The following is a 17,558-nucleotide window of genomic DNA, read 5'->3' as shown; positions in this document are numbered from 1 at the left end:
ACAAGTTCTCATATGTCCTGAGTCTTAGTTGACCTTGGAAGGCTAGGGCCAAAATGTTGGCTTTCCTTGCAGCCCTCCTTTCTCTCTAATTTTGTTCTTCAAACAGAATTTCATTTTTAGAGAAGATATTCATTACTTAGTCGATGAGATGAATTCATTATTAAATAATTAAATAAGTTAAGACAAAGACATCTGAGTGACTACATGAGTTAATAAAGGAGTGTGAGAGAGTGGGATTGAGATTGAATGAAAGAACCAACAACAAACTGGATCTCTAATAGTTGATCACAGGATTCAAGGGTCATTCCTTCCATCTGCTCAGAAAATGGACCTCCCCCAATACTCTCTCTTCTCTTATTCTGCTATAAACTACTTTTTCACTCATTAATCTCAAAGATTACATCTAGGGTGTAGCTCACCTGGCTCCCTGCAGGCTGTGAGCAAAAATGAAATTTGAAAATAGAAAAGGATTGGTTTGAATCAGAACAATCAAGACAATAAATGTCATGGTGCTAAGTTCTTATGAGACAACCAGTAAGAATTTCTACTGGTGAAAATGGAGTAGAAGGAGGTGACCCCACCCTTCTGCCTCCACTGGTCTGATGGGAAGAAAAGCAAATACAGAGCACAGGAATGGGCCTTAATCTAGCCCTAGTGCTGGGTGCTGGAAAATTTTTCTTCTCCAAATAGATCTCACAAATATTAGAGGTGTCACTCTCTCCAGGGCCAGGTGAAAAGAACAGAACTGCTTTTACTCTGAGAAAGCCTCATTAGAAAAGCAAATATGTATAAAACTGATCACTAGCTACCTTATAACCATAAGAAAATTGATGCATGCACTGCACTCTGAATGATTACCTTTAATTGTACTAAGGTAATAACTAAGATCAAGTTTCCTACTATAGCACAGTAATGGTTCAAACTATAAATTAAACTCAGTCACACTGTTTGCAAAGTGTACATAATAGTGGCATTTGCTTCAGTGGGTTGGGGGGGGCATTTAGTGAAATGGTACATTTAGACATTTTGGACACTGCTTGTTATACTATAAGGAAATAAATGCTAAGTATTTTTATTATTATACTTTTAGTAAACATAATAGAGAATCAAATCTTGTCAGAACTCTGTACCTTTCCCAGTGCAGAACTGCCTCCCTTCTTTATTTCCTTATTTTAGTGAACTATTCAAGACAGACCCCAAGATAGGCTCACATCTGTCCACTTGGGAACACCTTCCTCCAGTCAAGGACCATAGAGAGAATTCCCAAGGATGGATTCCTGTGACTTCATTCAAGTCAGTCACTTATGATATGCTTAGCACTGTGACTTCAGTCACAGAAACATTTCATTTTTCTCTGCTTGGGATATTAAATAAATATGTTGACAGTGGGCAAATTTCATACACCTCTTGTCAATATTATTATTATTTTTTTAATTGTTTTATTTATTTGAGAGAGAGAGAGAGAGAGAGAGAGAGAGAGAGAGGCCAGCTCAGCCCACCAGGGGGCGGGGCTGGCTGGCATGTGGTGCTGGGGGATTGAACCGGTCCCTGATGCTTTGCTAAGCTTGTTCTAAGTAGGTGCTTTAGACCACTGAGCCATCTCTCCAGCCCTCTTGTCAATATTATTGTAATGCCAGTGGGAAAAAACTTCAAATGAAATGAGTGATATTCTATGAAATCAACATTGTATAGACTACTATTTCTGAATATTGTGAGTAAATTCAATTGTGTTGATTTAGGAGTTAAAGCATTTAGGATTGATACATAGCAATCCACCATGTGATATTTCAACATATCTTATAAGGGCCAAATTAAATTTCATCAGACAAATTATCCATCAAGCATCTGAAGCAAAAAAACAAAAGTATTCTTCCCTAAACACATAGAAGTCATGTACTGTGTGTTTAAAAAAATGCATACTTGAATTCAAAAATATATTCACAGACATCTGCAATCCAAAAAATGCAAGACAAGACAATGGTAAATGAGGGTTGAGCTGGTACTCTACTGAGCATTTGATAGCAACAATCCTGGAGAAACAGAGAATGAACATGCACCAAGAGTGTCAGAGACAGCCTTCCCAGGCCTCCAGGCTGAATTAGACCCTGAATCTCAATTTAGTTTGTGCTCATAACTAGTCCTCATGTCCACAGCAAAACAGAGAAATCAAGTCACCCACTTGACAAAACCAGGACCAAGTGCAATAATGTTAAACTCTGGGAATATCAGGAATTCAAACTGCATTAAGCTACAAAGCCAACTGAGAAAGAGGGCTCATTCAATAAAAATGAAACAAAATGTACCAGTGCATGATGAGCTCTTGAACAGGAGTATGTTAAGTATAAGACTCTTATCCATGCAATGCAACAAAAACAAGCTAGGATAAATCAGATCCGAGAGAAGATAAATATTGTCTTTAAAGAGAAAATAAATCATAGTACAATACATACTTTAAAATAAACATGACTTAAAATAATCTTTTTTTTTAAATTTTATTTATTTATGTGTGTGTGTGTGGCCAGCTCAGCCCACCAGGGGGCGGGGCTGGCTGGCATGTGGTGCTGGGGGATTGAACCGTGATCCCTGTGCTTTGCTAAGCTTGTTCTAAGTAGGTGCTTTAGACCACTGAGCCATCTCACCAGCCCCAAAATAATCTTAATTATGAAGGAAATGTATCCACAAAGCCAGAGGAGGAAGAAAATGAAAGAAAAATAAGTAGTTAATAAGCAGCATAGGAAACATAAAGAAAGAGCAAAAGAAAAACCCCAGAAATTAAGTGCATATTATCAAACAAATCTAATTGTTCAATGGATAAAATAAGTATTGTTCTAAAGAAGCTGAAACAGAACTAATTGAGATGTTAGAACTTCAAAAAATTAAATATTGCTTCATACAAGAAGAGACAGAATGCATGAAAGACAACTCGAGACAGGCAAAATAGAATGGAAGGCTCCAAAAGAAACTTAGCAGGAATTTCAGAAAGAAATAACAGAGAACAGAAAGAAATGTCAAATCTGAAACTAAACTGGGCAGACATCTCCCACCATCGCAGGAGGCAGGAAGATACCAGACAGCTATGGGGCCCTGGCGAGTCCTGTCCCACCCTCACCACCTCCTTGGGCCAGCCTCCCATACTGTCCTGAGAGCCTGTGGAGCTCCAGTCCACCCCATCATCCCCAGAGCCTTGATGAGCTGCAGCTCACCACCCCCTTCCGCCATGATGAACTTCACACAACAGGAGCCTTAGTGAGCCTTCCCCACCCTGTCACTGTCACAGAAGGCTTCCTAACCCATGCCCCACCTGTTCCCATCACTGCTGAGCCTGCATAAACATGGGGATCTTGAAAAATGTCAAATGAAGAAGCAAAAGGTGGTCTCAGCCTTCCAGCCTACCCATAACAAGTCCAGGAGACAAGTATAGGACTTGGAAGTCACACACCAGAAATTCTGAAATGATAGCAACTGATGTAAAGAAACAACTCCATCAGCCTATAAAATAAGTTAGATCAGAAATAAACTCTCAGGTAAAAAAGAAAAGAAAAGAAATGACAGCAATCATCAAAGAATTGCCGAGCACATCTAAGGAAGACATAGATTTAAAAAAATAGAGGAGACTAGAGAAGTGTTTGAATCATTGAACAAATAATACAGGAAAGAATTAGAATGCATGAAATAGAGTCAAACAGATATCCAGAAAAGTAAGAATTCCATTGAAAGCTGGCAAAATTGCTTGCATTAAGCTGAAGGTAGGATTTAAGACCTTGAAGACAGCATTGAAGCCAGTGAACATGAAAGGAAAGATCTCTTAAAATTAGTAAGGAATCAAGAAATAACAATGCAACAGCTGCAAGATGATGCCAAGAAAAACATTTTAAGACTGATAGGTGTCCAGAACCTGGGTTTGATGCCCAGCACCAAATTCCACCCAGATGTGCTGAGCTGGCACCGAGTCCTGGCGTGGTGGTGCAGTCTATAATCCCAGCATTGGGGAGGCTGAAAGCAGGAGCATCACTACGAGTCCAAGCTGTATAGTGAGTTCCTGTACCAAATACATTTTTAAAAAAAGATGGATAGGTGTCAACAAAACAGCAGGCATCAACGCAAATGACATAAAAGGACTATCTGCAGAAGTAGTAGCAGAAAATTTCCCAAGCATGGGTAAAGAACCTGACATAAAGCTAAGTGAGGTATATAGTTATTATTGTTAGCCATAATAAAAATAAATCTATACCTAGACACATGATAGTCAAGATCCCAGAAATTAAAAAAAAGAACAAAATATTAAAAGATGTTAGAGAAAAGAACCAGATCACCTATAATGGAAAAGCCCATCAGAATCATGACAGATTTCTCCACACAGACCATCAAGTCAAGAAGAGCTTGGAGTGAGATATTTCAGGTCTTGAAATAAAACAACTTCCAACCTGGATTGATGTACCCTGAAAAACTATCTATCAAACTTAATGAAGACATAATGACATAATAGACTTCCATGACAAAGAACAGCTCAAGAAATTCATGACCACCAAAGCCATGCTACAAAGAGTATTGACAAATATTCTAGAAAGAGGCAAAGATGAGCACAACTTCAAAAACAACAGAAAGGAGACACCAAGCAAAGCAAGCAATTATACAGAGGGGAAAAGTGGGTAACTGACAGCAGGTAAATAATATGACAGAAATAAGCTACTATATATCAGTTACAATCATCAATGTAAATGGTCTTAATTCACCAATCAGAAGAAGCAGACTGGCTGGCAGAGTTGATCAAGAAACAAAATCCAATGATGTGCTGTATAAAAGAAACACATTTATCTTAAAAATAAATTCACAGATTGAAAATCAAAAGATGGAAAACAATACTCCATGCAACAGGAACCCAGAAAGATCAAGGGTAGCTATTCTGTTGGCAGACAATGTGAAATTCAAGAATAATTGAAAGAGATAAAAATGACCACTTGTACTGGCTAGGGGAAAATTGCAAAAGGAAGAGATAACAATCAAATATATATGCATCCAGTGTAGCATCACCTAATTACATAAGACAAATTTTAACAGATATGAAAATTCAAATGAGCTGTAGTATAATTGTAATGGGGGACAATAACACCTCATTGTCATGTAGAGATAGATTTTAACTAGGCAAATAGAACTAAACCAAACTTGTGAAGAAATGGACTTTGTAGACCTTTATAGAATGTTCCACCCAACATCAGAATACACATTCTTCTCAGCTGCACATGGGATATTCTTCAAAATAGACCATGTACTAGCACATAGAGCATGCTTAAGTAAATGCAAAGAAATTGAAAGTATCCCATGCATATTGTCTGACTATAGTACAATGAAACTAGAATCTATTGACTAAAGAAATCTCAAAAACTCCATAGACACATGGAAATTAAACAATACCCTCCTGAACAATCATTGGGTCACAGAGGAAAATAAAAAAGAAGTTAAAAAATATTTACAATCAAACGAAAATGGAGATACAACTTACTAGAACCTGTGGGGTGCAATGAAAGCTGTCTTGAAGGGGAAACTTATAGTGGTAAATCCTCACATCAGGAAAACAGAATGAGCCCAAATAAACAACCATATGCTGCACCTTAACTTCTTAGACAAAGAAGATCAAGTCCTGCCCAAAGCCCAAAAGAAGGAAATTATAAAAATCAGAGCAGAAATGACTGCAATGGAAATGAAAAAAATTACAAAGAATCAGTTAGTCAAAGAGTTGGTTCTTTGATTACCTGGTACCAGTAAATGAAACTGAAAATGTAATTTTAAAAAAACTGTCAACAAAGAAAATCCCAGGTCCTGATGGATTCACAGCTGAATTCTACAAGAAATTTAAAGAAGATTTAATGCCAACTCTTCTCACACTCTTCAGTGAAATCAAAAGGGAATCAATATTCCCAAACTCCCAAATTCCTGGAGGCAAGTATTACTCCAATACCAAAACAAAACAAGAGCTGAGGAGATGGCTCAGTGGAATAAGCACTTCCCTGGCAAGTGCAAGGGCCTGAGTTCAATCCCCGGAGCCACAAAGCCTGAAAAAGAACAGCCAGGGAAGTAGCAAAGCACAAGCAGAGTGGGTGAAGAAAGAAAAAAAAAAAAAAAAAAGCAAAGAAAAGAAACACACAAAACAAAATAACATCATGCAATATAACAATCACTGTAGAATTTCTATTGTTCTGTTTGGTGAAGTTCTGCTGTTGTCAATTTTTTTTTACTATTTTGTGTTCTCTTTAGATAATAAAATAATTTTTTAAATATCTGAAACTAAGTTGGTAGCAGAACAATACAAGTCCTCTACTGGAAGGACCATACCAATTTCTAAGACGGATACATTTTTAAATTAGCATATATTGTTTAGAATCAGGACCAGTCAAAGAGAAGGAAAAAGTCTTAGATGGCTGAGACAGAAATGAAGAGACTAATAATAATCAGAGTCTCAGCAGAACTCTCGTCAAAACTTGTGCAGATCAGCAGAGACTGAATTCATATCCTTCAAAAGACAGAGGGAATTAAATACTGAGCCTGATTTCTAGACCCAGATAAACAGTCGTTTCGGTGCAATGACAAAATGAGGACATGATCACACTGAAGAAACTGAAAGGTGATTCGCCACCAGCCCCAGGTGGCAGCCCTGGGGGCTGGATTTCTGTAGCAAACCTGAAGGGAGACAGCTGAGGAGTCAGCAAGAGGAGAGTCCTCACGGCTCGCAGGATCTTCTTTCTTTGGCTGTCTCCATGTGATCATTTTTGTTGTACTGTTTCATTTGGCAGAGATAGTGACGGCATTTATTTTGCAAAGGACAGACCTATAAACCAGGAATGAGTATTGGATAGGATTCCCTCACAAAAAATAAATAAATAAATAAATAAAATTTTAAAAACCAGAATTTATGATTTGAGCTTCAAGTGGCTTATTTTAGAATTGACGAAAGAATTGAATGGTAGGGAGTGGGACAGAAAGTCAGAGAAAAGAAAGAAACTAACAGTGTTGTATTGCTTAATAGATAATATCGAAGGGAAATATGGCTGCAATCTCGTTGAGGTCTGTGGAAATCTGAAACAAGCTTCAGGGTGACACCAGCTGACGGATAAGGAACCTGCTGCTTGCCTACGAGCTGCCCTTTGTCCTTTCTGGATGGAAGCGGTAGGGCAAGTGCTGCCCTCGTTTCTGGCCTCATCTATCCATATGCAGAGCATACTTTTACAGGCAAAACAAGCTCTCTGGCTCTAAGTGTGGCTACTTTAATCAATAAGGGCAGCATGTATAGGGACAATGAATGCTGAGACTCCAAACCAATGGAGATTCACAAATTGCCTGGAAGAGAACTCAAGCTGTGTCCTTAAAGCTGCTCAGTGAGAGACAAGAGATCACAGGTTGTGCTGAGGGGATGGGAAGGGCAGGCCTGCCCCTAGTTACGGGACTGTTCACGTGGTGAGATGTTCTAAAATTGATTGTGGTGATGGCTCGACAAGTCAGTGAACAAGAAACTGTAGATTGTACACTAAATTGTTTTGTTGTTGTTGTTGTTGTTGTTGTTGTTGTTGTTTGCTTTGGTTTGGTTTGTTTTTTGTATTTAGTACAGGGTCTATAGGGTCTACAGGGTCTCACTACCTAGATCGGACTCATCGTGATCTGCCTGTGGTCAGCCTCCCAAGAGCTGGGATGTAGGCGCTGCCACCGCGCTGTCTCAATCGCCCTCTCGGCGAGCCTCGGGGCGGGGCCAGCACAGCGCCTGCCGTGCGTCTGCGTAAGCAGGCGCTTTCATCCACTGAGCTATTTGGTCGACCCTTAAATGGTTTGAATACAGAAATTACCTCTGAATAAATTGCATTACATGAAAACTTTTAAAAATAAAATATGAACATATGAAATAATATTGCTTAGAAGACAAATGCAGGAATATGCAAAATATCCTCAGTTTAAGATACTTGAAGAAAAAAAAGATCCTTGAAGAAACAAAGAGACAAGAATAATGAGACAATAAATCATTAAGAGGAAATAACCTATAAAGTTATAAAAATAAAACAATGTGTTTGATCAAATTTGCACGCCTATACCTGGTAATCTGAACAACTACTCTGAAGATAACAATATGCACTATAACAACCATTATTAATTTCCTCTTATCTTGCTTTGAAATTCTGTATTATTTTTATTGGCTTTTTATTGTGTTTAAAATAAAATAAATAAAAATAAAACAATGTAGTCTCGTGTTTTTTTTTAAACTAGGAGAAATATAAAATATTCAAATGATGGCACTAAACAAAAAAGGGGATACAGATGAATGTCCATTTTGTATCTGTGTATTCAAAGTGGTTGGGATAGATATATAGTTACATTCTCTTAATGAATAGAAGGATTTGTTCTAATGGTGTTTGTAAATGACATATCATGTCCGCATCTTGTACAGCAATTAACCACTAGGAAGAATGTATGCAATGTGTGAATTATTGAAACTGTCCTACCAATTTGGTCTGCAACTGTCTCATTGCTATTTGTTTCTCAATAAAATTATGGAAAAAAATAAAATTAAAAAAATAATAATAATAATTTCTCAATAATAGAGAAATTTAATTTTTTTCAGAATTTGGAATGTGAAAAGGAAAATGATTAATAAGAATGTAAAAATATGACCAACACTAAAACAAGGCTGGTTTCAGATCTGTATAGAATCTTGAGAGCAGGGTGGGAGGGTGATTGGGCTGCGACATCTGTCACCCCATTGATCGCCAGGGTTGATTCGGCAGCTCTGGCTGGCTAGGCGGGAGTCCCCTTCCGCCCTCGATGCTCTTCCTGCGTCCCTCCGGAAGCTGCGCATGGCCACCAGCTGAGGTAGACGAGGTCGGTTCCTGTGTGAAGGAACGCAAGCAGCTGCGCTGCCCTGTAGAACGTCCAAACACGCTCTCAAGAATCTTGAGTGCCAACAGAAATGCTATCTTCTTTCAGCAGTGTCTGGGACACTTACAAAAGTAAAATTCATCCTAGACCACAAGTGAAGATGTAAAAGCTTTTGAAGAATTGTGTATCCCAGACCTGATTCTATGAATATAATACAACATATTTGTAGTGAAGCGAAATCTAACTCACCGCTAAATATTTGGAAAACTGGTTCAATGTGTTAGACTAGGTGGAATACTTACTTACAATTTCCTTGGAAATGCTACTGCAAGACAAGGAGAAAACCAACATTTAAAAAAAAAAAGACAAGGAGAAAAACAGGACATAACCCAGTGGGGATGAAGAGAACAGATGTGAACAGCACATAAATGACACTTCCTAACTTTAAAAAACTATGAAAATATGGTTTTTTACTGAAAAGATATTTTAATGAAAACATTTCCTCACCAACTTTACTTTTTTTTAAGACAGAGTATCACTATGTAGTGTAGGCTGGCCTCAAACTCACAGCAATCCCGCTGCCTCAGCCTCCTGGGTGCTGGAATTACAGGCATGCGCTACCGTGCCCAGCTTCCCAAGAACTTTAAACATAATTTGCATTTTTAAAATATGAAGCTCCGTGGCATCAGGGCTTGTTTCCTGCTCCACAGGATTTTTTCAGGCAAGGTCTTACTTTGTTATTAGGCTGGTCTTGAATTACGTAACCTGGGTCCATCCTTGAACTCCAAGGATCCTTCTGCCTCAGCCCCGAGCACTGGGCTCACAGCTGTAGACAGACTTCAGATGCTGCTGCACCACTGACTCCTGGTACTCTTGAGGTGCACGTTAGCCATGTTCTCTCCTGTGGGAAGTCCTTGCGGCAGCTTCAGGGGCCGGATCCTTACGAGATGCTTAGCCACTTTCAGTTTTGCCTTTACTGAAGGGATATTCTCATGAACTTAATGAGTATGTGCTTTTCCTAATCCAAGCATCTTGAGTACATATTTTTCCCAATATGGTCTTCTTATCGTAGTTTTTATTCTGGTAACAACATGCAGTTTATGAAGGTGCTGTGGATCCCCACCATACTTTTCATTATCTTCAGGTGAAGGCTGAAACACTTTATCTGGAATTCTTGATTTAGTAACTCTGTGACGAATCCAATCTGTACCCATGAGAGGTTCCACATGTTTTGTCACAGTCTGCAGCCTGCCTGGGGGCCTGTGAATCACTAAGCTCAAAATCCCTGCCGTAGCGCCATAATTATTTGTCTTAGAGGTTGTAGGAAGCAGATAGATCTACTGGTAAAAGACTCTGGAAATGGACAGGTTCTCCCCTTCTCTGGTGCAGTGCCCACTAAGCGTCCAGTCCCACAAAAATATGATAGGTAAGTGGCTTAGTGCAAGAAAAATCACTTCTATCAGCCTGCAGGAAAAGGCAGCATGCTTAGAGCATATTCATTGCCTTATTCTGGATGAGCGCAGTAACTGGAGATGTCAAGTGTTTGGAGTGAAAAAAGCATCCATCAAATGTATTGAAAATCTGCATTGTTATTTTGAGTGTAGCAGTTTTATTCAGGAGTAAAGCAAATAATTACTGCACTGGTGTCATTAGAACTATAATGGAAATACAGCTATCAGATTTATAACCTGGTCATGGTAGAAGCTGGAAGTTCTCTGACAGCTTCCTTGGGATCTATCCAGAAATAAAGTTCTTTTTCATAGCAAGGACAGCAAGAAAATGTGTTCCAATGTCAACTGAGTGATGATAATTGCAAGTGCCTGAAGTTACAAAAATAGGCAGAAGTATAATATTCAATATAAACATACTACCCATTAAAATATGGATTCCTAGTATAAGACCTGATCCTGCATTAGAATCAGGAAACCACAAAACTACATAAGAGCAAGAATAGAGTAGCAGAAGGGACAAAAGCTGCCTCATGAATCAAGCAAGCAAACAAAAATTACAAGGAACCGTGACATAAAGCAAGTGAATCAAAAGCTACCTGGGCTGGGGACAAGCTCAGTGGCACAGTGCTGGCCCAGGAGGCACAGGCCTCAGCACTGCATATTAAGGCATCAGATAAGGAGTAGAATGATCTCTCTACACAAAAACAAAAGGACTTTAGAGTAAGTATAATTGGAAACCTGAAAAGAGAAAAGATGGGACTAATATCTGTAAAAAGCCATCCAGGGCCTCTAGACCTAGACCTTGATAACGTACTGGAGCAGTGATGACAAGGGGTTTCCAAGGCTAAATGCTAAAAGATGTGGCTTCAGACTTTTGTCATTTGCTTTGGAAAAAACAGATTCCATGTTATGAAGGCACTTATGCAGGATTCCAAAACTTCCCTTCCAAAGATAAGTAGATGACAGACAGACAGACAGACAGACAGACAGACAGACAGACAGACAGACAGACAGACAGACAAGCAGGCAGGCAGGCAGGCAGATGCTGAAGAAAAAGAAGAAAACAGAGATAGATATGAAGCTTGTCCCATAAAGTAGTCACTCACTGTATTACTTGCCCTTGGAGTTGAATTCTTAGAATAGAGTCAGGGATTTAGGATATGGAAAGTTTTAATAAAGTGATTAACACCAAACAGGAGGATAAACAGATGCAAGTTTCTGTCCAAACCTTTGTTGCTTATACAATAGTACATCCCTACAAGGTCTTTGGCTGCCTTCCTGCATGGGAATCTCAGGCAGTATTGGAGGAAACTGCTGCCCCTAAGGTCCTGCACTCAACACTGTCCAGTCAGGACCTCCCCAGAGAGGTCAGAAATAAGCAGCTGAAGCAAGCATCCAGTGGCCCTTGGCAACCCCAAGTTTACACAGCAAACATTTGCAAACCTGACTTTCTCTCTACACTGACCTACATTAAAGCACAGAAGCTTCTTGCTCCTGGAATGATGCTGATAACCGTTGGGCTTCAGCCCCTGAGGTCCCATCCCCAGAGACCCACTTCAAAGCCCTTCTGTGAAATCCTTGTTTTTGTTTGTGCTTGTCTAAAGTAGGACATGCTGATTCTTGAGATGGTGGCTTTCACAGTAATTCCTAAAGGAGGTTATCTACATCCATAATTGTTAACACCATTCACGCTTCTCGGTTTATTCAATTTTTTTTATTTTTAAGTTTGACTGAAAAAAGAAACTTTTAGCTTTCTCAAAGCAAAGTATGCTAGTAAGCTTAACTTTTTTCACTGAAATTCCCTGTGGGATTAATTAAATCCAGTCTCTGAAAATCATAGCAAAAGAAAGAAAAGGAATTACTCAAAAAAAACACCTACTCATTCCATGAAGCATTTGGTCCACCAGTACAGAATTTCTGAAGAGTTGTTACGATATATGGGGCATAAGTGAGATATTCTTGGATGGTGGGATATCTCAGTTCCTTTCATCTACTTTCCCAAATGTCTTTCATCTGGGAGCTGGTGAGTAGGAATGTGAGTTTCAATGTCTCCAGGAACACATCCATACTGTTACAGGTGGCCAGTCTCTCAACCAGAGCAAAGCCAAGCCAAGGACATCCGAAAGCCCCTTCTGTTTATTTTGCTGCATTGTGGCACGTGGCGTCAACACGCACGTATGTGCTCGTGGTGTTAGCTTTCTTGTCTCTGAGCTACAACACCCAACACTCAGAACGTGCAGAGAGGTGTATATGGCTCAATTCAGTCTACACTTGGCTGGGCAGTGGCTGAATAGTCGTGGTAGAAGGGAGAGGTGGAGCAAAGCTGCCTAGTTCATGGCTGGGAGAAAGCATAAGAGGGAAGACTGCTGGGGCAGAAGGGGAGAGGACCTGGGCCCAGATCCCAAGCCTCATCTCCGTGATCCCCCAGGCATGGCTACATGTGTGTTCTACCAGTCCCACAAGTGATTTCCAACGCCAGTGAAGGCGAAACTCTACCCTACTGGCATGTCCCACCCACTTCCACTTGCCAAGTTCAAGTCACTTCTCAGACTCAAGGCAAACTCCTGTGAATCTTTGTAAATACCAAAGCCAAGCTACATACTCCCCATGTACATCAGCACAAGGTATGTGCTTTCATTCTAAAATGGAGGAGTAGGGGCATAGAAAATGATCAGACCAAAGCAAGATCAGAACACAGCAGGGAAAACATTAAGTCCTATAGTTCTATGTCTGATATCAATGACACACAGCAGTCAAGTGTAAATTCAAATAGACTGGTGTGTCCCATGCCTGTGACCTTACGGGTTGCAGTCCATGTGGCTTCTCTCTTGAGTTGGCCCCACTTAAAACCTTTAGCTTCTCAATATAGAAGATATTCTACATTGCTGGCATCTCCAACTTCCAGGGGGCACCACTACAGCTTTCATTTAATTCCCACAGTTTCATGCACTGTCCTCTTGGGCTCCTTGCCTGACCTCCCAGGTTTTCCTTTGAAATCTACATGGATACACATCAACCCCCACAACTCTTGAGTTCTGACTACTGATTAAGCCAGTATAACATGGACAATGCCAAAATCTATCACTAGTGTGGACATTAGTCAGGCCCCCTCAGACCATGGCTGCAGCAGCTTTCTATATAATTAGACATCTAAGCACAGTGAAATAAATTTGGTTTCCTAGGGAACCAAATCTATGTGGCCTTTATCAGGAAAAAGATTATTCTTCCTAGGCCAAAATTTAAATATTTATGCTTTATTTTTTCCCCATTCTCTCTACAAATCAAAGAAAGCAGCCAGTGGTCACCATGCTACAGCCTGAATGTTAGGCTGTCTTGAAGTTTCCTCTGCAAGATTAATTACTCCATCAACCTTCAGTATCAGTCTCCTGAAAAGTCTCAGGACATGAGTAAAATAAAGAAAATTTTCTTCAGGAGTATAACATTATCAATAATGTACTTGTTCACAGCTGAAGCATACTCAGCCTGACCTTTGGTGTCCACATTCCTATCAGGCTATCTTCTTCTGGGCTCTGATTAAAATCACTCATCAAGCTCTGTTTATCATACCCAAAGGAACCCCTAGCCAACATCTCCAAACTTTACAAACTCCTCCTGCAAACTGGGTTTAAAGGCTTTTAGAACCTGAACCTCAGCTACAGTCACAGCAATGACCCCACTTCTCCAGTACCAACGCCTTATACTCTTCAGCTTTCATCTGGCTGAGACACAATACCCAGCACCCATAACTTAAGAGACAATTTACTTGTGCTTTCAATCTATGATTGGCTGTCTCCCAGTCAGGAACATCAGGGCAGAGTGAAGGACCCAGAAGGCTGTTCAGGTCATCGTGCCCAGGAAGGAGAGCAAGGCAACAGTGCCAGGAGGCAAGTAGGCAACATACACAGACATCCCAAGGCCACAGCACTGTAGCTCACCCTGACACACTGGAAGCATAGTCCACCACACGCAGGACAGATCCCAGAGCCAGGCAAATAAGGACTCCACCCTAAGAACCAAAGATGTGCTGTTTTGTGTCTCACCCCAAAAAAGGACTAATCCCTCAATTCCTACACCCCTATTTCTTAGAGGTAGAGAGAGGAAATAGGTGAAATAAGGTCAGCAGGGGAAACTATGACCCAGTATGATGGTACTCTTCTAAAAACAGAGAAAGGGACACACATACAGTGAAGAAATACCAAATGAAATCTATGGGACAAGACATGGTAAGACTCAGGTTGCCCCTCATTGTTGACTGACATAACAAAACCTGCAGCGGGCCTCCAGGCCCCCTATGCTGATGGCCCCTCGCAGGGCACCTTTGACCTCCTTGTTCCGCAGCGTGTAAATCAAGGGGTTGAGCAAGGGAGTGACAAAGGTGTAGACCAGGGCGAGGTGGCGGTCCTGGTCCTCCGAGGTGCTGGAGCGCGGCCGCAGGTAGACCAGGCTGCAGCAGCCGTACTGCAGCAGGACCACCGTGAGGTGCGAGGAGCACGTGGAGAAGGCGCGCCGGCGGCCCTCGGCCGAGCGGATGCGCAGGATGGCGACCGCGATGAACCCGTAGGAGACGCAGATGAGCAGAAAGGGCACGGTCAGCACCAGGATGCCCACGACGTAGAGCACGGCCTGGTGCACGCGGGTGTCCGCACAGGCCAGCCTCAAGACGGGGGGCACGTCGCAGAGGAAGTGGTTGATCTCCCTGCGGCGCCCACAGAAGGGCAGGGAGAAGACCAGGGCGGTGAGCGGCAGGCACAGGGAGACGGCGAGGCCCACGGAGCCCACCACCATCTGCACGCACAGCTTGCGGGTCACGATCAGGACGTAGTGCAGAGGGTGGCAGATGGCCACGTAGCGGTCGTAGGCCATGACGGCCAGGAGGAAGCAGTCAGTGCTGCCTAGGGTGAGGAAGAAGAACATCTGGGCCCCGCAGCCAGCCACGGGAACGGGCTTCTGGGCCCCGAAGATGTTGGACAGCATCGGTGGCACCACCACCGAGGTGTAGCAGATCTCCAGCGAGGACAGGCTGCCCAGGAGGAAGTACATGGGGCTGTGCAGGGCGCTGTGCGTGCTCACCGCCCAGATGATGGCCGCGTTGCCGCACAGGATCAGGAGGTAGAGCAGGAGGAACAGCAGGAACAGCAGCACCTGCAGCTCGGGCGCGGCCGTGAGCACGCGGAACACGAACTCCGTGGGGCCCGACTGGTTGAGCCCGGGGCGCCAGGCCAGCATGCCTGCTGGGGAGCAGGGGAGGAGAGAGACGCTGAGGCTTCGCGCCGAGCAGCGCGTGCTCAGGAACGGCGCGGATTTAAAAGGAGTCTGTAGTGACCCGCTTGGCGTCCAGTTTCAACCACAATGCTTGGGAGCGAGCTCGGGATGGAGGGGCTGGCGGGTGGAACCCGGGGCACCGTCACGAGCAAGCAGGAGGCTCATCTGCGGGACCCTGGGGAGGGGACCTGTGGGTGCTCTTGGTGAAACATCGTAGGTGCCCGTGGTGAAGCACTTTCAATCCAATTCACAAGCACTAGTCCATTGTTTGCGTTTAAAGGTTCTCGCTCTCGCTTTTGCTCTCTCGCTCTCGCTCTCTCGCCCCCCACAATAAATACCTTAGTACAATCACTACCAAGCTGGAGCCTATAAAGGTTCTCCATGTCTCCTATTAGACTCTATGTCCCACCAAGTTACCACCCTTTATCCCTGCAGTTCGCTTTCCCCATGCTTCCGGTTGTGTGTGCGGTGAGCCGGAGTGCGGTCAGCTGCGCCTGGCTCCAGCGCCTCGCTGCAGGGGTGTGCTTGCTCCTCTGGGAAAAGTCGCCCCCCTGTTGATTGCTGCAGCCCTTCTGCAGCTGTTCTCTAAGTGCTTCATGCTACCGACCCACGCTACTGTTTTAAGTTCGTTTCCATGCTATTGTTTTGACTACATATAAAATCAGGCAAACACATTTTTTCCAATGCTTTGTTGTTCATTGTTGATCTGTATTCCCTCCAATTGGAAATTTCTCTCTATACTTTAAATGAAAATTGAAACTTGTGGCTTTTCCTGACGTACAAAAATACAGTAAGAAATCTAGAAATGCAGCAGCAAAATGGAACTTTGCATTAGGACATTCAAGAGTTTTGTAAACATCTGAGCTGCAGAAATATCCATAACTTAAGCACGTTCAGGTTTGACTTCAATTTTATAGTAAGTTTAAACAAAATAGAAAAATATCTACAAAATTTTAAGAAAGGGGCTGGGGAGATAGCTCAGCAGCATAACAGCCTGCCTGGGAAGCACAAAGGCCTGAGTTTGCTCACCAGTACCTTAAAAAAAATTAGGAAAAGGAAAGAAATTGCTAAAAAGGACACAACTGGGATGGATGAAAAGAGACAAGAAGGAAGGGGTAAAATACACTGAGAGACAAAATATAAGATACTCATACTGTTGATTTCTTTTAGTTCTATGGAAGAAAATGATGCTAAATCAATTATGCATTCCTATGTCCTGCAATCTGAGCAACTACTTTGAAAATAGCAATGTGGAATATATTAAGTATTGTTGATCTTCTGTTATCTTGTTTTAAAATTCTGTATCATTGTTTTATTGGTGCTTTTTATTTCTTTAAAATAAAAAACAAAAATAAATTTTGTGAATGATGTCTATATCCAGCAATCCAGCTCTCCAGGTGCTGAGGCAGGAGGACCACCATGAGCTCTAGAACTGCCTAGGCTAAGACCCAATCCAAAAATGCAGAACTGACCCACTTCTCAGATGAAGAAATATAATGGCAAATTAACATATGAAAATATGTTCAACACCGCTCGTCATTCAAGAAATACAAATTAAAGCAACACTGAGATTCCATCTCATCCCAGAAAGAATGGCTGTCTTCAAGAAGTCAGCCAATGACACTGACAAAGGATCTGCAAACTGCGGTACACAGTTTCAGGCGAAATCCTGATGAGATTTGCCTGACCTTATCAGATACAAAAGCTACATTTCTACCTACCTTATATAGGTCTTGCTTTATCTTGGTCTTAACCATCCAGCAGAAAAGTATAAAAGCTAAGTATACAAAGTAAAGCCATATTAATGTGCTGAGCTATAAAAGGCTCAAATCAACAACTTCTGACATTGCCAGTCTTACAGAAAGCCCACTACTATTATGGACTACTAGACTATATTGGAATATTTTGCTGAATTTACACACCTACAATATTTAAATGACAATGGAATACCCTTCTCTGACAAAACTAAACAAAAAAGGGGGATAAAAA

General features: G+C 41.7%; 1 protein-coding gene across 1 annotated transcript; it reads right to left on the bottom strand.

Annotated features, from left to right (window-relative positions):
- Positions 1 to 14,549: 14,549 nt before the first annotated feature.
- LOC101565471 (olfactory receptor 10Q1-like) lies at positions 14,550 to 15,533 on the bottom strand. The gene has a single exon (XM_004645852.1). The coding sequence runs from the start codon at positions 15,531 to 15,533 to the stop codon at positions 14,550 to 14,552; it is 984 nt and encodes a 327-aa protein (XP_004645909.1).
- Positions 15,534 to 17,558: the final 2,025 nt, after the last annotated feature.

The sequence above is a fragment of the Octodon degus genome, unplaced genomic scaffold (genome assembly GCF_000260255.1).
Source record: "Octodon degus isolate 3935 unplaced genomic scaffold, OctDeg1.0 scaffold00239, whole genome shotgun sequence".
NCBI lineage: Eukaryota > Metazoa > Chordata > Mammalia > Rodentia > Octodontidae > Octodon > Octodon degus.
Note: the sequence above shows the minus strand (reverse complement) of the source record. Positions and strands in the feature narration are given on the sequence as shown.